Source organism: Phyllostomus hastatus, unplaced genomic scaffold, assembly GCF_019186645.2.
Source record: "Phyllostomus hastatus isolate PE091 unplaced genomic scaffold, TTU_PhHast_1.1 phas_scaffold_216, whole genome shotgun sequence".
In the NCBI taxonomy this organism is placed as follows: Eukaryota; Metazoa; Chordata; class Mammalia; order Chiroptera; family Phyllostomidae; genus Phyllostomus; species Phyllostomus hastatus.
Window position 1 is genome coordinate 19,294,789 of NW_025334018.1, and position 23,028 is coordinate 19,317,816.

At 40.1% G+C, this 23,028-nt stretch overlaps 1 protein-coding gene and 1 non-coding gene across 5 annotated transcripts in view; one reads left to right on the top strand and one right to left on the bottom strand.

The window, feature by feature from the left end:
• The window catches only part of COL11A1 (collagen type XI alpha 1 chain), a 164,828-nt gene that overhangs the window by 49,544 nt on the left and 92,256 nt on the right, over positions 1 to 23,028 (top strand). For all 4 annotated transcript variants that reach the window (XM_045816516.1, XM_045816518.1, XM_045816515.1 and 1 more), the window contains 18 exons: positions 469 to 531; positions 1,908 to 1,949; positions 2,941 to 3,003; positions 3,679 to 3,753; positions 4,805 to 4,888; positions 7,176 to 7,232; positions 10,508 to 10,561; positions 13,023 to 13,076; positions 13,195 to 13,248; positions 13,799 to 13,852; positions 15,064 to 15,117; positions 15,236 to 15,280; positions 16,796 to 16,849; positions 17,289 to 17,333; positions 17,590 to 17,643; positions 18,405 to 18,449; positions 20,779 to 20,832; positions 21,968 to 22,012. In XM_045816516.1, the coding sequence (XP_045672472.1) occupies positions 469 to 531; positions 1,908 to 1,949; positions 2,941 to 3,003; positions 3,679 to 3,753; positions 4,805 to 4,888; positions 7,176 to 7,232; positions 10,508 to 10,561; positions 13,023 to 13,076; positions 13,195 to 13,248; positions 13,799 to 13,852; positions 15,064 to 15,117; positions 15,236 to 15,280; positions 16,796 to 16,849; positions 17,289 to 17,333; positions 17,590 to 17,643; positions 18,405 to 18,449; positions 20,779 to 20,832; positions 21,968 to 22,012 (996 nt within the window). The remainder of the gene's footprint in view (positions 1 to 468; positions 532 to 1,907; positions 1,950 to 2,940; positions 3,004 to 3,678; positions 3,754 to 4,804; positions 4,889 to 7,175; positions 7,233 to 10,507; positions 10,562 to 13,022; positions 13,077 to 13,194; positions 13,249 to 13,798; positions 13,853 to 15,063; positions 15,118 to 15,235; positions 15,281 to 16,795; positions 16,850 to 17,288; positions 17,334 to 17,589; positions 17,644 to 18,404; positions 18,450 to 20,778; positions 20,833 to 21,967; positions 22,013 to 23,028) is intronic.
• On the bottom strand, positions 9,701 to 9,841 carry LOC123804888. Its single transcript, XR_006783237.1, has one exon. It is a non-coding gene; the product is annotated as a small nucleolar RNA SNORA21 (small nucleolar RNA).

A 23,028-nucleotide genomic window follows, 5' to 3' on the forward strand; every position in this document is an offset into this window, starting at 1 on the left:
CATGATTGTTTGGGGTAGTAGGTGTCATTTCTGATTTTTAGACTCTTTTATTTTTTAATTATTTATTTTTTTTGGTGTCTCTCAGTGATGTACCATGCTTATTATTACTATTCTATTCTTACTTTAACCTTTGGACCGCCTTCACTCATTTTCCCCACTCTCCTCCTGTATCTTATTAAATTTAATTTGATGACACCTTTTCTGCTTAATACCTTAGACTAATAATTGAGGTCCACAGATGACTTTTAAGAAGCAATCTTTCCATCTCAATCAGAATTCATTATTAATATTCATTAGGCTTTTTCTTTTTTATATTTTCGCTATTTAAAACTTTAATAGGTTGCTATTTAAAAGGCACCTTTTAATAGGTTGTTTGAAATGCATTTAGGTAATTCAATTGCCTTACTAAAAAATACTTAATGGCCTTATTTACTTAAAGTCAGGCTGCTTAAATTTTTCACTCAACAGGTAACGGGCCACGGCGCGTATGGGGAGAAGGGCCAGAAGGGGGAACCAGCGGTGGTGGAGCCTGTAAGTACTGGTGTGAATACGTTACGAAGGTTGCGGCAGCTATTTAATTGACCTTGTGAGCCATCGTCACCTTAAATTATTACGTACGTTCATGTATAACCATGGAGAATTCTGTGGTCCGAATGTGTCTAACTCGTCACAGAGAGCTGAGTGAGTAAGGCCGCTTCCGGCGAGTAGCGTTTCAATAAACCAAACAGTACAGAGCAATGGAAGTTTGGAATTTGAAAGTAGCTGAAATTCGTCTACTCTAATTCTCTCATTTTACAGCCAGAGAACCTGAGTTTTAAAGGGTTTAAATAATTTTCCTTGGGTTTCGCTGTTTGGTGGTTGAGCCATACATCTAGACTTGAGCTCTTCCAGTTTCCAGCCCAGTGATTTTTTTCCTCTTATTTTTATGAGTTGACATTATTTAATGTATATTTTTGACATAGATACAAATAAGTGTGACACCATTTCCGTAGCCAAGTAATATTATGTGATAATAGGACAATGTTCTTTTAAAATGTGATTTTTAAATTTATGTTAATGTTCTTACCACTCAAGATATTGGTAAGAAGCAAATTCTTACTGGGAAGCAATTTTGCCATTGTTCTCTCTATTGAGAAACTTGGGAAAACTACTGCATTAGAAGTAAAGTTATACGTCCAACCATTGACCTCAAGGTCATGAACATCGTTTCAGAAATTACAAGGACATAAAAATTCAATGGAAGGGGGAGGTGAGATAAAACTTAACAAGCTACAATGATAGGGACGTTATTGGCTAACTGCTCCATTATTCCAAAAGCCGAGCAAGCATGCCACCAGCTCACCAAAGGTTTTACGGATATGTTTTCAGAATGGAAATTTACAACCACCTTTGTGAAATGACCAATTTTCAGCAGTAGACTCATAAAGTGTTTTAGAGCTGGGCTCTGGTCCTGAAGTAGTACTATATTCTTTTCCCCATGTCAGAGCTGGTCTCGTATTTACCCCCAGCACTTTCCTCTGGGGTCCTCCCCCCCTGGATGGGTTACGGGGCCGAGGTGCCACTTCCTGCGCATGCCTTCACTCATGCGGCCACTCGCTGAGGCAGCTCGGGGAAAGTCGGTCAAATACCTTTACTGTACTCCTCCTGGAAGCATAGTCCCCTTGTAATATCAGCAACCTGAATATGTATTTCCCTTCTAATTAGTTCACAGATTCTCTGAGGACAGGGACTGTGTCTTCTGCCATTTTGAATTTCCCCCCTTCCCCAGGCAAACACTTTTGGGGTTGGTTCTCTGTCTGTGGTAGGAGTAGAGAATCGACTTGGTAAAATGCTCTCTTAGAGTCGGTGGCATCAGAGCCTGGGGTGACATTTCCTTAGTGATGACTTGCTCTCTCCTCTTATTGTAGGGCATGCTCATTGAGGGACCACCAGGGCCAGCAGGACCCGCGGTATGTAAAGGTTTTCCGATTATTTTTGTCTTAATTTTTAATAAGAGATGTAAGATTTACATTATGAATGTAATCCAATAATTACATTATTGAGTTGATGTATTTTAGACTCATGGGAGTATTGAATTGTGGAGCAAACATTTGTTCGGAAGACCCGGTGGCCTTGAATTTCCTTTCTGATTTGGTGACCCAAATGATATTCTTTTGGAAGCGGGGAATTAAAATCCGTTTTAAACATTCTTGTGGCTTAAATATCTCTGCGTCTAACCTCACTTTCAACTTTCTACCTGAAAGTTATGAAAGTAAAAAAAAATGGCGTTTTTATTAAAGAGGGATAGATACATCAGTGAACGGAGCTGAGGGTTCTGGGAGGCTGCGGCTGCCTCATTTATCTGGACGTGTGAGTGGAGCAGCTGTCAGCTTCCTTTGTCCTTTCCCGGGGAGGCTGTTGTCCCTCGGCGTGTCTTGGGTCTCAGGTAGCTGTACTGATCTGACTTTGTAGGCAGTCCTCTGTCTTCCATGGAAATAATTACATTCTTGTCCTCTGAGATGAACATGGGATACTGATGCCTTTACATGCATTTACCCATGGAAGAAAATGTAAGAGTGCCTCCAGGTTAAACGATGCCTGCCTTCTGACTTCACTGTGGCCTGTTGGAGGCCTCGTTGCGTGAGTCTGCCATTTCTTCAGTCGGAACTGCAACCCAACTTGGCCCTCAGGGACTTGACCTTGGCGAGTTCTCCATTCCTGTCCTCCCCTGGCTGCCGGCCTGCCTCCCCCAGAGCAGCTCCGTAGAGGAAGAGTTGCGATCACTACAAGGGGGTCCCTGTATGTCGCCTGTCCATAGGGAGACACACAGGGCGAATGTGTGGGAGACTGTTGTATGCTTGTGAAGTCTACACGGCTCTTCTGTGACGTGGGTCGGGTGCATTTGCCCGAATACTAAGGAGAGCAGGAACCTGGCTCAGCGCTCCGTCTCTTTCTCCGCAGGGCATCATGGGCCCTCCAGGTCTACAAGGCCCCTCCGGCCCCCCTGGGGACCCTGGCGAGAGGGTAAGTGATGGGACTCCTCATAACCTAGACTGAAAAATTAAAATGTATTCTTGAACTTCAACATGTTATTCTTCTCCCTGCGGGGGAGGGGCCTATACATGTAATGTTGTGCAACATTTTAGTTTCCTTTTCTAACTATAATTTTAAAAGTGAGAGTCAAGAATGTGCATTTTATCTATGTGATAATTAGTAAGAAAACTTATTTTCAGTCAATTTTTATGATGCTATGAACCCGTTACTTTGGATTTGCGACTTCAATTTGAATTCAGACACGTTTTCCAAGAATGCTTATAGGTGTTCCACTGGAGACTGGGAGCGTAGGAGTTAAACAGCCTGAATCTGAGTCTGAGGATCACACCCTGGGTGGGTCATGTGGGGAGACGTATCGTTTATGTTAAGTCTTTCCAAGCTCTTCTTGTAAAAGTCTTTTCCCCCATTTTTTTTGTTTCTCTGTGGGTTTTTTTTTTTTTGTACATCATTGTGTAGCCAATAACTTTGTGCATTATTAAAATAGCATTGACGAGGACGAGGAAATACGACCCATCCTAGATATACTCAGTATGCTAAAAGGAGATAAAATTAGATAGTGTAGACTCATTGAAAGTCATGCAGTGTGTAATACATTTGAGCGTCTCATTTATTTATTAATATTGATGGTTTCGTTGCCTTCCCTAGGGTCCTCCGGGACGTCCTGGCCTACCCGGGGCTGACGGGCTGCCTGGTCCCCCGGGGACCATGCTAATGTTACCGGTAGGTGTTTTCTTATCGCTGTAAAGATGCCTTAATATTTTGTCATCGTACTGCTGAAAAATATCATTGACCCTATTACAGAGCAATCAACTAAAAACCAGGTATGAGGTAGAGATACTTGAAATCAAGCAGCCTTTGAAAATTATGAAAAGTTTTCCCAAAATTACATTCTGGTAAAAATCGATGTCTGATTTAGAATTAAGGTTTCATTATTTGATGGCACTGTCGACACCAAAGTTTAGGGTTTTTTCTTAATATTTCTTATCATGTGCTTTTCTTGGGTCATATGATTAGTGTGTATTTCATGTGTTAACATAATGTTATTGTGCTGTTTCTCACCATCTAGACAATACTTGATACTGTAAGAAGCATCATCTATGATGTCATTATTCATTGCTCAGAAATCGTTTGCTTTACCCTCAGGTTCCCTTTAATGTTGGCCTAGTTCTCAGGGCGGAAAAATGATTCATCCCCATAACTGTCATAAAATTGCAGGTCACAATTATGTAGTGAGAAATTGTCTCATGCCACATGTTGAGTTAAAATTAAAAAGGAATTTTAGAATTTTGTGGAAGTAAGATCTGTTTTTAGTATATAATAAGGAAAGATAAACAAGACAAATATATCTCAAGGAAGGTTTCCACTACATATGGAAATAGATTCCAAATGTCTTGCTCAACAAGGCAGCAATGGGTCCGTAATCACCCTGAACGCAGAGCATTTGGAATTTTTACAAATGGGTGAATAGCACTCGGTTTCCGCACCGGCCGATTAGAGATGCATGGTGGGGGCCGACTGTAGAGTTTTCAGAAATCGTGGAAGGTACAATTGAAAAGGGGCCTCTCGCCTCTTCTGCAAATGGCAAACCACGGTCCAGGGAGTTTGCAGATGGTCAGAGAGTGCAAGAGAGAAATCCAGGGATCGTGACTCATGACGGAGTTACCTGGACTTTCGTAAAATCCCACCATTGTAGGCAGGTGGCTTTTATCTAGTCATTAAGGCACCCAGTAGACAAAGGCGTCTCTTGAATTTTTGTGTTCCCTTTCCTTAGTTTCGTTACGGCGGTGACGGCTCCAAAGGACCCACCATCTCCGCCCAGGAAGCGCAGGCGCAGGCAATCCTCCAACAGGCCCGGGTGAGAAGAGCATGCATCCCCCCCTAACCTGATGCTGCACGTGCGGGCGTGTGCCTCTGGGGGGCGCTACCACGATGAACAAAATACCGCGGAACAGTACATGGAATTTAGATGGGAAAATGCTAAGATTTTCTCTCTGTCCAGAAGGATTATTGTCTTTCATTGAGTGTCAAACAACCGACCCTTGCACTATTGCCATATACACTTCTGGCAGTTACACACAATCTGTAACACACGTGTGGTCTACATTTTTTTTTTTGGAAGAGCGCTGATGGGTTTATGCCTCGCACGCGCTATTTTTCACCCCCACTTCTTCCTCCTGAGGCCTGAGTCAGTGGGGAATGAATAAAGTGAAAGGACAAAGGTGGGATAGCCGGTTTCCTCTTAAACTTTTGCATTATTTAGGATATCCCAAATAACTCAGTAAATTAAGTTTCTTAGACATTGTTGTACGAGAAAGGGACCTCCAAAGGGGTATTCTAAGTTCTCGTCATTATAATCTGTAATGTTTTTACAAAATTCATTCAATTTGTCATTCTTTGTCAGCTGCAAGTTTCCACTATCTGTCTACTTACCAAATATGTAATTATAATTATATATGTTTTCTTTAATTTATTTAAGAAGTTTTTTTCAATTAAGTTTCCAGTCAGTATTATTCTGTGTTAGTTTCAGGTGTGCAGCGTAGTGGTTAGATAGTCACGTGCTTTATAGAGTGCCCCCCAATCTTTCCGGCACCCACATGGCACCACACAGTTATTACAATAGTAGTGCCTATGTTTTCCATGCTGTACTTTTATTTATTCTGCATTAACCTTATTGTAATTAAATTATACATAAGAAAATCAAAAGAAGGGACCGGAAAGAGTTGAAAGTCATATAATACTTTTGCCCATGGTGTATTTTATTTCTTTAAAAGAAATTAAGGGCTTAAATTGGTATGATTGTGGGTATCCACTTGCTAAGTGATGTAAATAAATCGCTTATGTGGTAACTTTTTATTTATCGTCATAAACCTGTGAGTGTGTAAAATACCTGAAAATATTGAGCTTAAACTCATTATCAATATTCACCTACATTTTTAGTCCGCCCGTCAATCTAGACACTGGCCACCATTTGCTAACATCAGGTACAAAGACAAAACTTAAATATTTGTATACTAGACTTGGCATAAACAAATATAAAAATATTTAAAATAATTTATTCATGATTCCTGCAGTTTATCTCATAAATCACATTACTTTGAACAAATTAAAGGTAATTATTTGAGTGTAAATCTTTCAGGAGGCTGCTGAATTTCTCATTTTATTAGTCCTTTTAACTTACTTGGAAATAGGTAGCAAGCATTATAATTCCAATTTTTCAGATATTTAATCTCAAGGATTAAGAAGTGTATTGTCAAAAATCCCACGGTGAGTCAGAGGTAGAACTTGGGAGATCCTACTGTCTTCATCTCGTGCACTTTTCTAATACAATTTTACATATTTCTGTTACTGCATTATTTTTGATATCTGGATAATCGTCAGTATTCACCTCTGGAATCACTAATATTCAAAAATCGTGCACCACACTGATTTAACATCTGCCAGGTATTTACCCTTTGTGCTTGACTCATTTCAGCTTTTCAAGTATGCTAATTTCACAGCCCTAATTTTCAACATCAATAATGCATGTGATCAGTCTCCATGTCTATGATTTCACAGAATAAATCTATTTTTTCTATATTTCACAAAATAAATCTATTCGTCTATATTTTGTTAAATGTGAGTTTTGTCGATAGAAATGCATGGTCGTAACACTTTCTGATCAGTTTTGCATTTTGACACCTGACTTTAATTGTCATCATTTTTCCTTAAATACAGCTGGAAAATTTTTATTTAAAGCAACTCGAATTGTTCACCTCTAGAAGTGTGTCCAACAAGTATGGGCCCTATGTATTTAAGAGAGGTCTATGTGCTATGCTGAAGTTGCTTCAGGATAGAAAAACATGTCAGATCCTGGATTTCTTACTGTACAATCTATTTTAACTTTTTTACTGAGTAAGTCCTGATAACATGTGGTACAAGATTGCATACGTTGCAACGATTTAAAAATGGCTGATACTTGCGTAGGTCATTTATCACTGCAGAAAGTTGCAGTCCTTCAGTAGTCAGGCTCTCTCCCTGGCATGCAGCTGCTACACTCGTGTCCACCATCCTTTGCTGAAGGGAAGCTTGTGTGAATGAACACTGTGGTCGAGTGTGTGAGTCCGGCAGACCGCTCCCTAAGTTGGATGCCTTTTATTTTCTAGATCGCGCTGCGAGGCCCGCCTGGCCCGATGGGTCTGACCGGAAGACCGGGTCCTGTGGTAGGTCATCCCATAAGAGCACGTGTGTTTAGATTCTTCCTGTACTAATTCCTTGTACACCTGTAGCCAGCCATTGTTCAGGCCTCTGGCTGGGCGGACTGCGTGTGCCCGCTCCTGCCTCGTTTAGCTCCCACTTTCAGTGGAGTCCTCAGTCGATTTTCATGAAAAGGTTTCAGTGAGACGTTTCCAGATTAAATAAAGACAATGAGAAATAAAATTGTATCACACAGCCAGCTATTAATTTTTCAAGTATAATTTACGTGCATAACATATAGTTATTAAAATTCAGTTTTACATTGAATTCTTGAGACCTCATTTTATGGTCAACAGAATGTTCAGGAAAATATATGTGAGGTCGGTAGGAATTATTCCATCATTTTAGGCGCAAACAGGGTACCTGGCTCTAACTTCAGGCTGCCCCCGGTATTCCTCAAAGTGCTCCACAGGCTGCAGAAATTATTTGTCTTTCAGAGGCTCTTGGAAAATAAGTGTTTTATTTTTCCTTACTAGCTTGCTAACAAGCTAATATGTTACAAATAGTTTCCTTAAGTATCTTCAAATCTTTTGAAACTTGCCAAACATTCAGCAGGGTAGCAATTCATAAAATGAAGATGTTTCTTCAAATCATATTTTTTTCTTGAAAAAAGAGAGCATTGTGGGATCCCAAAGTAAGTTCTCATTCATTTTAGAATTAATAGAATGAATAATCTCTATTATAAGTGTTCATTTTCAATATAAAAAGGTATGTCTAGTTTGCTTTCATATGATTTTATATGCTTTCAAAATACTTTTTTTATAGAAAAACAGGTATTTATAGAAAATAGTGCTCTGAACATTAAAATCTTATCTTTGGTTTACTAGTGGACAGTTATAGGAAAATTATTTTATTCAAATTGGAATCAATATATAGTCTGTTTAATTTTTTTTACTTTTATTAGGATAAGAAATAGTTTTCTCCTTGTATTTTATTCCAGTTTGTTATATAGTTTTACATAAATGTACAGTTCTTTTGATTCAGTCTTGAAAATTTCATAACATTTTATGTATTTTGAAGGGCTATGCACTCAGCCCAATGAGGAACACATGTTCTTACAATATGTTCCACAGAATTTAAATTGTGCACGATTCTATATGCATTATTACTAAGTGAATGCATTATCATTCATTTTTACTGCTCTGCCTTTCAAAATATAATAAGGAGCATGGAAGATTCCATGTCTCTTAACACAGGGAGAAATATTGCTAATATTTAATGTTTTGTTAGTGATAATGCACATTGACATGACAAAGGAAAGCTGGCAGCCTGTTAGTGCTTCACAGATTCAGGGGCAGAAGCATTGCCCATATATTTTGTTAAAAATAAGAGTTCTTGGACTCTAAACCTCAGACTCTGATGATACAGGTTCAGGGGTGGAAATGGCAAGCTATATTTGCAAAGAGTTCACCACTCTGATTCCTATGGCCATGAATGTTTGGGAAACGCTGATATATTTTACCATTAACTACCATGTCCACGCTGTCAATGTTATCTCCAAGATTAATTAATTTCACTACTGACGTCTTTGTTACGGAAAAGTCTCAGGCTCCTTAACTATTAAAGATAAGTATTGAGAGGAAAAATTCATATTGTTCCTTTTCACCATTTTCTCTTCTATTGACTTTTGCTCCAAAACATGAAACTATTACAGACTCACATATCTATTAATGCTGGAGTGCAAAAAAATTTTTATTCATTAAGAATTAGAAAAGAAATAAAGTCTACATCAATATTTTAAGAAAATATATACATTCTTCCAATGAAAAAAATTCTTTATTCAATTGTTTTTTCCAATCGCTTTTATGGACAAATGGAGGTTTACATGACAAAATATGCAGAAAATGTAGACAATGTTTTTTCCCCCCTCTATTTTTTTACTCTTGATTATTGCATGATAATTTTTCGAATAAGTGTTTGGGCAAGTAATTATAATCTGTTCTAGTGCTTATGTACAGAAGATATAATGCAGTAAATTAATTAAAAATAAATGGACTGTCCTAGCATTCAATTCAGTGATTAATAATCAGACTTAGTGTAGAACCAGTTTTTCTCTTGAAGGAATTTAGCCACAAGAATGCTTAATTAGAAGTTTGAAAGTCATCGTTCTTGTAATTCTCAAGATTAGGATATTCGTGTTTTTGACCTGCTGCCTTTCTCGGGAGTCATGTTCACGGTTATTTTACTCTGGAGCCACCAGGAGGCTCTAGCTAGCTAACATTTTCCCACAGCATAATTTCAATCTTCTTGTGCTTTGATTCAGTGCATTGTCATTGATTACAAATTTGACTTAAACGCTGTATGTCCTAAACACATAAAGTATATTTCTACGGCATGAAATAGCTCTTATCCCCACATTTTAATGTTCTGAATCTCTTTGGGGGCATGCTCATGGCCTAGTATTTCTTGTCCCTTTTATTTTCTATTTATTTTATGTTGTCACACCACCGATTGAAGCAAAACAACACTACATACTGCAGCTTCACCCAAAAGCAGCAGACTATGTTTGCTTTGCCCTTCCCTTACGACTCAGAGGGTCATTACCAAAAGGCCCGAGGAGCGCTTTTAAAAGGAGCACCTAGTTCCTTAACTCATAGGACCTTTATAAAATGATTTCCTGTTTTTTCCAGTTAATGTGCCAGGTTTTTGTTGCACCTTTTGCATTATGTAAATGTTCAGGAGAGGCATCTGTCATAAGGACTTATTCTCGTAGGAAAAACACAGACCCATCTGGGGAAGAAAAAATGCTTTGACATTATCTCAGGACGATTATAATGATAGCCGCAGCATCTGTTCGCGCCGTAGAATGCAGCGTCTGAAACATTTCTGAGCGTGGAAGCGGGAGCGTGTCACCAGGTCCTCGCTGTCTTATGCACTCCGTCTAGAACTGACTGATTCAGTGAGACTGTGTTGCCTTGGGTGCCCCGGTGAGCGCGATGATAAATAATGCCCGTGGGCCGTGGCCAGTGCGTGAGAGCACGCACGCACAGGGAAGAACGTTTCGGTGTGATTTCATGGAACTGGCTTCCATGGACTGAGGCTGAAAACGGAGTCTTTTACGTGCAGCTCACACACTGGAATACAAAGTCTGAGAAGAGGCATTTCAACGAAAGGACTTGAAAGTTTTATTGTGTTACTAAAATCGTATTCATCGGATGAAATGTATTTTAAATAATGGACAGGACCGAAGTGGTTAGGGGATTGCTAAGTGAAATGTTGTGTCCTCACTCTGTCTCCACAGGGGGTGCCTGGCTTATCAGGGGCCAAAGGGGAGAGTGGTGACCCGGGTCCTCAGGTAAAAAATAATTCACGTCGCTCATTGTATTTTTGACTTTTTCTTTCAAGTCAGGTAATTGAAGCATCTACCACTTGTTTTATGAGCAAGGAAATTACTCACACTGTCTTTTAGCTCACATCAACGCCTTTCTCTGAGAAATCCTCTGTGGCTGGTTGGCTGCCAACGACTTGATTAATTTAAACAATATTAAAAGGAGGGTAAACTAGGAAGAGAAAAGGCTTAATAGTATTAGCCCTTCAGACTATTAAATTGGTTTGGGATTGTTCAAAGCAGAGCAGAACCCTTGCATTTTTACTTATACCGGCCCTGCCTCCAGCCCGAGATGGCTTCCGTGGAAATTACGTCTAGTGGATTTTCTCAGAAAGGATATTTAACATCCTTCAAAGAAGTTCACTTCAAACCCTGTGTAGAGCTGAGGAAATTCAGAGAAGTTAAGACTATCTGAGCCGAAATGTTTTCAAGATCTTAGATTTTACTTACATGGTGCCAAATTAAAAAAAGTATTGCTCTTTTTTCTTTAATGACAATAAATAAATAGAACCATTCAATATAGGCACATGATGAAATGTACTTATCCTAGAAAACACAAACAAACTGTGTTGTACTTTTATCAATGCATTCATTTAAAAGAAAATCTTCTTAATGTACTCGATAAATATAAATTCAGACTGGGGTACAGGAGCTCTCTCGATTAGCCAGCCACTAATTTGTTTTCTTCTTTTTAAAGTAATTTTATTTACAGAATAGTACAAGGAAAAATTGAATTTTAACACCTATCCGTATTCTTTGCATTCACCACCACCATCATCAAGATCTGTAACCCCCAGATTCCTGGGTGCCCCCCCCTTGCAGTCACATCCTCTCCCCAGCCTGCCCCCTGACAGTCCCCCGACCTGCTCTTCATCACCTCAGTTTTATCTTTTCAAGATGCCCCATCAACGACTCGTTTGTTGTGTGACCCTCTGACTGTGGCTTCTTTCTCCGGGCGCGGTGCCTTTGCAATCCCGCACCACTGATGGGTGCATCGTTGTCTGTTCCTTCCTGTTGCCGAGTGGTCCTTCCCCGTGGATGCACCACCGTTTATTTACGTTGCCGTGAGCAGAAATCCAAAGAGAACTGAGACGGGCTTTTGGGTGACGCGGAAGGTGGCTTGGTGAATGTCGCCCCACAGGGGTGGCAGGCCTTGGCGGCCCGAGGGAGACGTGCATGAAATTATCGACGTGACGCAGCCTGGGGACCGAAGGAATTTAATCTTCTGCTAAATGCAGGAGCTTTTTGACCCTACTCACCTCTTTCGATAATAGATGAATCTGAAAACGTGCTGCAGTCGTGTTCATGGACTTGGTGGTTTTTCTTGACTCCAGGGAGGCACCACCAAATGACCGTTTTCACTAAGAACTGACAGGATTTGTCCTGCCATTCATTGTCCCTCGCCTTCAGCTTGCCTTCTCACTACCATAATTTTTAACACTATATTCTTTAGCTTCAAAGCGTTAGCCTTAATTTCATAAAATGAATATTTTACAGGGATCCTAAAATTATTTGTAAACGTGTTACATTTTCCACCACATTCACTAGATGCACGCTGTTTAAATGAACTTTAAAAAGATATAGTTAATTAAATATCGTTAAATATAAAGGCCTATATCATATTTACACTGGAACTGCATTTGACCTATTATTAGCTCTGTAATTAAAAAAAAAGTGTATCAATCTCCTTGGAAGACTTTATACGTAGACACAACATTTCGTTGTAGTGACTCAGAGGAGAGGCGTAGTGAGAGTCTTTAACCTTGACTCTGACCGGGCACGGTGCCAGTCGGGAATTTGCATCAGGGCCTGCCGGGTCGTCCTCCAGCATTTCATAGATGATTGGAAACGCCTGTGCTGAGTGGCAGCCGTACAATGGAGAAGAAGATCTAGCCGAAAGCTGCCACAGTTAATAGTCCAATGGGAGAGATTCCGCTGTGAGAAAATGCAATTACAAATCAGCATGATCAATGAAATATTATAAAAGAATAGAAAGGGAGAAACTTCAAAAAAGAAGGTAAAGGGGAGGGAAGAGAGGTTGGAAAAAGAAGAGGGTTAAGATGAGTGGGTTAAGGGTGTTTCAGTCAAAGGAAATAAAAAAACCTCCAGATATTGAGGAAAAATGAGTAATGGAGGATTTTTTAAAGTTTAAAATACCACTGTGTTCTTTTTGTTTAAACGAAGGTATGTGTCTAAGTATTCTTAATAATATAATGGGACTCTTTTTTTTGCAAGAAGTCATTTAGAAAAATTGATTCTCCTCTTTTCTGCTTTATCTGGACTTTTACATAGGAGATTATTTTCTTATGTTAAAATGATTAAGGTGAAGTTAAGTGGATGTAAATTCCTAAAACCGTCTCACTCAGAGTGATTGAGTTCATTGATCAAGCGTTTTATGAAGTGGATTAATTATGCCGATTTGACGCAGGGTCCGCGTGGTGTGCAAGGCCCGCCTGGCCCGACGGGAAAAGCCGGAAAGAGGGTATGGTCGGCTTTCCCTGTGTGTGTTGCGGGCGTCTGAGATCGTCAGTTATTTTGTCTTGTTTTACTCTGCGCTGGTAGGAGTCCCTTCTGCTGAGTCATGTTCTTGGCATCCTCAGGGCCGACCGGGGGCCGATGGAGGAAGAGGAATGCCAGGAGAACCCGGGGCAAAGGTCAGGAGCTCATGGGTTTATATATTCACATCCCATGTCAGTTCACCCCTTGGGTTTTGTATTTTCAAATTAAGTTTCTTCATATGAAAGAATATGTCACGTTCAAATTACACTACAGGATTAGACTGGAAATGTGATGATGATAATGATGGTGATGATGGTGATGATGGTGATGATGATGATGGCGATGATGGTGATGATGATGGTGGTGATGATGATGATGATGATGGTGATGATGATGATGATGATGGTGATGATGATGGCGATGATGGTGATGATGATGATGGCGATGATGGTGATGATGGTGATGATGATGATGGTGATGATGATGATGATGATGATGGTGATGATGGTGATGATGATGATGATGATAATGATGGTGATGATGATGGCGATGATGGTGATGATGATGATGGTGATGATGATGATGGTGATGATGATGGTGATGATGGTGATGATGATGATGACGATGATGGTGATGATGATGATAATGATGGTGATGATGATGGTGATGATGGTGATGATGATGATGGCGATGATGATTTTACAGGGGGATAGAGGATTCGATGGACTTCCAGGTCTGCCAGGTGACAAAGGTCACAGGGTAAGATACACCGTTCTGTTACTTTTTGTACAGAGATAATGCAAGAATATTAGGGAATATTTTAGAATGGATGTACTCTAGGAAATTAGAAGAAAAGTAAATATTGGTAAATCCATTTAGCAAATTATTACACCTGCTAGATAGTTAAAGGAAGATAAGTACAATTATACATGCAATACCAACATAAATTCTTGAATTGTTTTTAGACTTTAAAGTACTCATTTCATGCAAACATAAGCTGAGGTGGAATTTTTATAACCATGTATATGGAAAACATAAATTATTAGAAGAACAACTATAGAGATTCCACTTTACCTCTAGTTTTTTATAATTGCCTCAATCTTTCTCTTACATTTGCCTTACATTTTTTATTTGTAGATATATACTAAAAAAAAATCTGTAAACAGTCTGGCATTAGTTTAACAACGTACTGCACTCTCTTCCATTATTCCAAATGAGCGGGTCCTGGCAGACAGAGACACCACAAGCTGTTTCTTTGCTATAATGTGACCTTGTACGCCAGTGCTACAGCCTGTCGTTGGCTGAGACTAAATATACCACCCTCGTGGACAGCAATCCAGAAGATAGTTTCAGTGGGAAATTAAGCAGAGGTGGTCTCTCAAAAAAAAAGATCAGTTTTAGATCTTTACGTTTTTCTTCTCCAGAAGTTAAAAGTGAAGGTAGGATAACCTGTAGATAAACTGCAGAATTAAACAACAACAAAAAGGAAATAGAAACCCTACAGGTATCTAACGCATGCATACCACATGTTGAGAGAGACATGTTTGCTTCTAAAGAAATTCAAAATTCCTTTAGTCTTCTAGAGTTGTGCTGATTTAATATGAATTATGTTAAAAGCAGAAAAATTAATTAAATTAAAATCACCAAAGTGTATCCATGTTTGAAACAATCTTCAGCAAAATAGTATTTTAATGGTTTACCTTATAATAATTTGATCTCTGGAAATTACTCAGGGTGTTTTATTTAAACTTTCTTTGTGTTGAAAATCAAGGGAACATTTCCCTAGCATACTAATGTAATTCCAGTTCATGTAAAATTATGATTTTCTTATGAAGGGCTCTGAGGAGGGCAAATGAAGCCTAAGTTTTGCTATTGAATGTCCTGTTCTATTGGGTAGGAGAGCTATAGAACAGTCCTCTAAACCTCCTACCTTACTCCGTATTCTAATCATATTGGTATTTATCTACTAGGGTGAACGAGGTCCCCAGGGCCCTCCTGGTCCTCCTGGAGAAGACGGAATGAGGGTACATTAAACTTCATTTTTTTTAAAGAAATATGCAAAATTAAACATAAGATAACAAAACTGTGTTGAAATGATGCATTGTCTAACCACGTTACCCTTCCACTCATTTTGAATGACAGGGAGAAGACGGAGAGATCGGACCAAGGGGTCTTCCAGGTGAAGCTGTAAGCAACTTTTTTTCTTTTTAAATAATACCCTGTTTTGGAGGAATAGTGACTGGCGTTACATGCGTAAAGTCAGTAATAAGCTCAGATGCCTGGGCCAGACTTACCTAGCTAACCAGGTAATGATCATGAAAAAAAAAAAAATTAAAAGGGGTAAGGATACATTGAGCTTTTCTGTTGTAGAGGATTTGAAAGAAAAGAAATGTAAAAATACACCGTCTTGTCAGCCAGAAAACCTGATCTAGTTTTTGTTGGTGCTTCTCTGTTTTGTTGCAATTGTTTCTATCAGCAGTAGCTTTACAATCTGTTTACATATTTAAGATAAATGAAGGTTATTACCAGAAAAAAAAAACAAAACAAAAAAACAGAACAATGAGGTGCTCAGCATGCCACTTAGAAAAATAAAATGTGAAAGATGATATTTTTTCCACTGCATTTTACCAATGAGAAAGCTGCACTGGAAGTTTCACCCCAAGCTAGTTAATCAGAGCACCAGGCTGGAGCAGCCACCTCGCTTCAGGAGGTGTGTCTGCAGAAACTCAGGAAAATAACATGACTCTTTTTTTTTTTTTTTGCAAGAAGCCACTTAGAAAAAAAAATGATTCTCTTGTCTTCTGCTCCATCTGGACCTTTCCATAAGAAATAGTTTACCTCCTTATACAGCCTGTCTACTCGAAGGCATGTGAATAGGTTCAAGTGAATATGAGAAAGAGTAGATTATTGTATTGACTTCTTAAAGAAGGGGGGAACAAAGCAGATGGAGGAGGGAGAACAGAGGTGGAAAATTTGTTTATGATTAAACAGAAGCAATGTTTAGAACATCTTTTTAGGAAAATGGTTTCTGTAATCTGCAACCATAGTTACCCAGGGCCTCCGCCCCTGAGTGAATAGTCTCTCAACATGGAATGAACCCGGATGTGAAAAAGATGAGCCCTGGCCAGGTGGCTCAGTCGGTTGGAGCATCACCCTGAGCACCGAAGGGTTGTGGGTTCGATACCAGTCAGGGCAGCGGCCCATTAGTGCCTCCCTCTCTCTCTCTCTACTTCTACTCAATCTAAAACAAACAAACAAACAAACAAGTAAATAAAGAAAATCATTTAAAACAGGTGAGACTCAAGACCCTTCTATCTGTGTAACCGAATAATGAAATTTAGCAAGATTCTGTGCTGCCCTTCCAATCAGAGATGACACCAAAGTGACATATTCCAAATAGTAAACTACTTCTTATTTTAAGAAGTTCCCAGGAGATTCATGGGTAAACCTACAGAATCAAAGACCCACAGTGTCTGTAGGAAAGACTCACTGTCACCCATTGTGGCCTCTGGATCAGTCTAAACGCTGGCTGTTTGCGGGACATAAACTGGTGTTTTAAACACCACTTTCAGTGTGTGAAGATGTGGGGTACAGGTATTTCTCCTCTGAACGTTGCATTAAAATTTCTTCGGAGGAAGAAGCGTGTTTTGAGGGCATTTCTTATGAGGATATGTGGGGTTTTGTTTGTTTCTTTCTTTCTAGGGTCCTCGAGGTTTGCTGGGACCGAGGGGCAGCCCAGGACCTGTGGGGCAGCCGGTACGTGTTGCTGCTGCAATGCACAGGGTGTGCGGGGGACGCTTGCTCGCTTGAAAGCCCAGAGGCCTTGAAAGCTTTCAGTAGAAGGCCGGGTATTTCCTGCCTCGAAATATCCTCAGGCCTCATGATCTGCTTATCAGTTCAGCGGCTTCCCTCCTTTTAGTTGGTCTGTTTTAATGCTGAGGATCTGCTTTGCTCTATTTTAATGCTTTGTGTCCAATTCCCAGTGCCCAGGGGAAAGTGCTTCCGGGTTGTCTCCAGTGGGAGGGGAGACAGGAGAGAGTACAGATCTTTCCTTTTTCCCCATGTTCATCCAATTCTAAAATGATGCTTAGTCACCCTAGGCTAATGGGTATCATGCTGTGAGAAGGTTAGACTTTTTGATGTTCTGTTGCGGCGTCTAAATGTGTAAGCATCCGTATGTTTCTCTTCCTCGCAGGGCATCGCGGGAATTGACGGCCCCCAAGGACCAAAGGGGAACATGGTATGTAGAAAAGCACCCATGAAATAGCTCACTTCTGCAAACCTGGGTATGCATGAACGACTGTTGCTAGATCTGAAATAAAGATTTCCTACAACATTTGCTAAGTCCATTAGCTTCTGCAGGCATTCATATTGTGCAAGACTTTCCAGATTCTCTACAGGGACAATTAACGTGGGGACTGCCTTTCAACTGAGAAGAAAAAACCCCATTCTGTGAAATAGGTGTGTCAAGGATTCTGCATCTTTTCCTCTGGCAGGGCCCCCAAGGGGAGCCGGGACCGCCGGGTCAACAGGGGAACCCAGGGCCGCAGGTGAGTCGGAGCCCTGAGCACAGCTCCTTTGGCGTCATGGGGCGAGGAGGCGTCATGTGACGGGAAAACGGGCAGCCTCAACATTTTGTACATAGAGGTAAACATGGCTGCAGTGTGAAAGTAGGAAGGTAATTCTTTCCCCACTCTTTTAAAAACAAAAAAAAAGGACAAAAAGATGTGAGCAGAGGGGAGGAGGGTTGGAGGACTGGGCAAAAGAGGTGAAGGAATTGGGAAGTACCGATTGATAGCTACAGAAGAGTCGCAGGGATGTGATAACTGTCAGTAACATTGTGATAACTGGTACCGTGCCAGGTGGGCACTGTAAATATCGGGGGGACCACTGTGTAAAGTGTATGATCGTTGAACCACCAAGCTGTACACCTGAAACGAATACAAACTAATGTTGAATGTAAACTGTAATTGAAAAACAAAAACAGGAACAGAAACAAACCTTAAGCACTGTGCAGAAGCCTCTTTAAGAGAAAAGGGAGTCACTCAGGGTTCATGGAATGCCAGGGGAACAGCGCCCCCTGCAGGAGGGCACTGAACAGCATCACAGTAGAGTCCCTTTGCCTAAAGAGAAGCTGGGTGAGACTGCTCAGCACATTCCAGAACTTTCTGGAGATTGCAGGGGATGTATATAGATTCTCCTAACTCATGTACTCATTTCATGTGAGAGAGAAGGCTAATAATTTACTATTCTAAAAAGTGTATTCTTGGGATATGATTCCTGATGAATGAAATACATTCCCTTATTACAGGGTCTTCCTGGTCCACAAGGTCCCATTGGTCCTCCTGGTGAAAAGGTGAGCTACTCTGCGGTTCTAATGTTGCCTGGTGAGCAGCGTGGGCTGCCACCCTTAGGAGGTGCTGTGGGTCAGGCATCCTGATGGCTCAGCCCCGAAGGAACCCATCTGGGGTTTCAGCATGGAGCACAATGTGAGGAGAAGTCGCACATACATCCCCAAACTGAAAGTGATGAGATTTCTCAGAGTTTCCATTTGGAAAGCTTCCAAATGTGACATTGTTGGATATATTAATTTCAGGAAGGTACTGGTGTGAACCAGTGTGTTTTTCTTCAGTTTTGTTCTCCTTTTCTTTCTCGTTATTGAAAACACGTAATTAGGTTGGCTTGTGACAAAGGGGCTGTGGCAAGATCTGATTAAGGGGAAATTGTGAAGTTATCATTGCCACCATTTCTTACATATAAATGACAAATGAGGTTCTTGTTAATAACCCGATGTCTGGATCAAAACAAGAATAAATCTTTAATTAAAGTGATGTCTTTGTTCTTCTGCTCTTCCCTGCCAGATTTCCTAGGTGTTATTGGCTGTCCCCATAGTTACAATTACAGCACAGTGTCAGCTGGACTCCCTAATGCCTTTTTTTCCTTATGTTTGTTCATTTCTAGGAACATTTCATTTTTTAAAATTAATAGCTTTAATGGGAGTGTAATTTCATACTATAGGAATTCATTAATTTTAAGTGTATAAGTCAAGGATTTTTAGTAAATTTACAGAATGGTGCCACTAGCAAATATTTAGACTATACGGCCCAGAAGGAAACCTCGTGTAAATTCGCACTCCCCGCCCATCCAGCCCCTTCCCCGCACAGCTGGACGGAGAGAGTCACTAACCTGCTTTCTTGTCTATAGATTTGCCCTTTCTGAATGTTTACCTGACCGAACTATGTGCTCCTTTTTATTGCCAGATGTATTCTATGGATTGACTATACGACCATTGTCTTGATAGTGAAGATAATTTCAGTGATGGTCAAAACCCTGCCATTAAAAATTTAGTGTTTTGTAACAGTTATTACAAAATATTACAGACTAAGTATGACTTTGCAGAGTGGTGAAGGAGACTGAAACATTTAAATCCTTTAAATGAGGCGCAGCTACCCTCACTTATAAAATCTGCATTATTTAAGTTAAAGGTTATTTTTATGTTTTTGTTGTTGTCCCACAGTGAATTAAGGAAGGGCCTGTGAAACTCTGTACCATCAGTCTGCATGAACGCAGTGGTTTCCCTAAACACTTGCTGAGAGTGGGAAACACCCTTGGCTAAGTCCACAGCCCAGGGTTGCTGCTATACCCTCACCTTTTCCGTTGTCTCTGAATCCTGGCTCACGTCTTGACCAGTCGGCAACACTGGCCTGAACGCTAAGGACTGGGGGAAGTCCATTATTCTCAGCACAATGCCTGTTTTCTCCCAAGAAAGGGTCTACTTTTGCAATAGCCATTCTCACCAAGCTCCGGCCTTGGCGATGGTCAAACGAGTTAAACAAGTTAAACGAGATTTAAAACCTTCTGGTTATCTCATTTCCCCCCTTCACTCCCAGATGAGACAACTGTAATAGCATAATCAATAAAATATATTTTTAAAAAAGCAAAGGACAGAAACCACTACATGGGTCCATACCCAAGGGAGTCAATTTGGGTGTTGGTTTGGGAAATAGAAATGATGTTGAGTTGGAGTTATTCATTCAGAACGAAAAATAAAAATAAAAATAAAACGTGAAAAAAAAATAAAACCCTCTGGTTAAACGGGTGGAACTGTTGAATACATAGTTGCTGTTACTATTTGTTAGTTGAATATGAGGTGATGTCACTTTTGCATAAAATATTAGATTCATGTTTCTTCGTGACCTGTGAAGACCTGTCACACTCTAACTTAATCGTTTTAGAATATTTTAATAAGCCCTGATGGTCCATCACTGTTGCTGTGTAATTATTCAATGTGGCACTATATCATTGATGGATATATTCAGCATTTGCTTCTTCCCTGTCATCAATCAGTGTATTTCTGACTTACATCGTTTCCCTTTTTATTCTTGAAACTCTAGCTTATTGTGCTGTGCAAAATTAATTTGCTAACTTAAAAAGGCATTTAGGATTATTAAGCAGGCCAAAAACTGGCCTGGTTTTGGTATGCGCTGAATTTGGTTTTGTTTATTTCCGCATGCCATTCCTCCTGTGTAATATATTCAAAGCTATTTACATGTTGTGTGGCTTATTTAGAAAAGCCAGTGACTCGAGTTAAGAATTTTACGAGTGGTATATTCCAATGCACAAAGCCCGACTTCCCAGTGCTTTCATTTCTGAAACGAAAACATCCCCTCTCTCTCTTCGGTTAGGGACCGCAAGGAAAACCCGGGCTTTCGGGACTTCCTGGAGCTGATGGGCCTCCCGTAAGTAGTAGTTACCTGGTTGTTACATTTCTGCATGTTTTCTTCAAAATAGATTTTTGCATGTGCTTTCGCAGTGATTTTATGAATTCGGAAGTAAGAGCAAATTGAGCCAGGAATGAAACGTTGACCTCTAAAGCACCACCTCATGGGGGCGCGTCCGCGGGGCAGCCTCCCCTAAGGAGCGCGCGGTGGTCTTTGGACAGACCTTTGGACAGACCCGGCCCCGTGGCGGCACCGTGGGCCAGCATCTCGCGTTTTCCTGCCGCTCGCGGCTCTATCCACGTGCTCCCAACTTTTCCACTGTTGCACCTTTCTTTCCATCGCCCTTTTCCTCCCGCAGTAAGTGCTTTCTCGTACTCTGTTCCATGTCAAGGTGCACGTTTCTTAAGAGCCCAGGTGAAACTCCTCCCCATTTGTAAACTGCCTCAGACAACTTTCAGACAAACCCCTCAGCCTCCAGGGACTCCCACCTTTTCTAGAAAAACAGCAATGCTTATTATGTTCTATCACTGAGTAATCAATAATGTCATTCTGTAATCTCCACAGTTGTTATTTTTAGAAATTTGTTATCCATGCTTCTTTTTTTCCCCTGTTCCAACTTCTTACTCAGAGCTAGGATACATTTTTCATTCTTTCTCTACTTGCGTTTGTTGAGTATAATTGTGATAGAGCTGCACATTTTTATTCATTGACTCTCAATAACTTGATGATTAACACTCCATGTTATTTATGATCGTGCTGTATTTTCAAATATCTCACCCACATGCCTAGTTCTCTTTGAAGATGTGAGTATGATTATTTGATCAATGTGCGAAATGGAAGTCAGATTGAAACGCCTTTATGTAAGACTCTAATTGAGACTGAGGTCGAATTGTTGATGAAGAATAATATGTATTGTTTTATATGTTTATCCCAAGTGCTCTCAGATACATTATGTAGTTGATAAAATTTGCATCCATCCAAATGCCACTGTTTTCAATGTTATTTAAGGCCATGTACGTTGATGCAACATGTTCCATTTGTTTAGAAACATAAGGAGTAAGATCTCCGCATTTTGAAAAAAAGAACAATGTAGGAGTGCTATAAACTGCTACTGATATTGCACCTTACCAATGTGGGCTTTCGCCAAATCTAGGGTCATCCTGGAAAAGAAGGCCCGTCCGGGGACAAGGGCGCCGTGGTACGTTGCAGAGCCTCCCTGTAAATGCCCTCTCACCTCACCTCCTGGAGAACTGGCCTTACTCCGGTCTCCTCTGTGGTGCATGTATTTTCCCATGCTTGCTTCGGGATATGCATGTTAGAGAATAAGTATCAGAAAATAATTCATCTCCACCTGTTTTAACTTTCAAAAGAATTGTGGCTACCTTATAGAAACGTCATGTTCTGCCCTGGCCAGGTAGCTCAGGTGGTTGGAGCATCATCCTGATGCATCAAGGTTCAGGTTCGATCCCCGGTCAGGGCACATGCAAGAGTCAACCACTGACTGCGTAAATGAGTGGAACAACAAATCAGTCTCTCTCTCTCAGATATTTAAAAAAACATTAAAAAATGTCATTTTCCTAGACTTCTTTGTTGTTTAGGATATGATAAACAGATATGTATTAGATAACTTTTAATTTTGTATTAACAATTTTGTTAGGCTGCATTTTCTTTTTTGGGGGGTGTTCTCATGATCAGAAATAAATCCACACTGTGAATATGTAGTATACGTGGAATAAATGATTGTGTATTATAATAATGAAATTGGACAAGAACTACTGAATATCAGTAAACTGTTTATGTCACTCAAACTTTATTTTCACTTACTACTTTGTGAAAACCCTGAAAGAAGAAGAGACTGAATTATAATAGCAACAATTATCAAAATATCTAAATAAAAGCTTATTCAATGTTAATACCAGCTTGGCTAATAGTAGCAGGGGTCAGATCATTTTTATTTAGAGTGGTTAGTTTTGGATTCTCATTAAAATACTCCGAATTACTGCAGAAAGTGTATATTTCATATAACATATTGTTTCCTTTGCATAAACTAGTGGCGTTAAACTAGGGGTGGAAAATACACCATTTTGATCCTATTCTTAATGCCATGAATGCTACCCATGTATACCCGTATTTGATTAGAAATTATCGATCCTTTTGGTTAATCTGTAATTGTCTATTGTATGCACTGAGGACATCAGATCTTTTTCAGGTTTA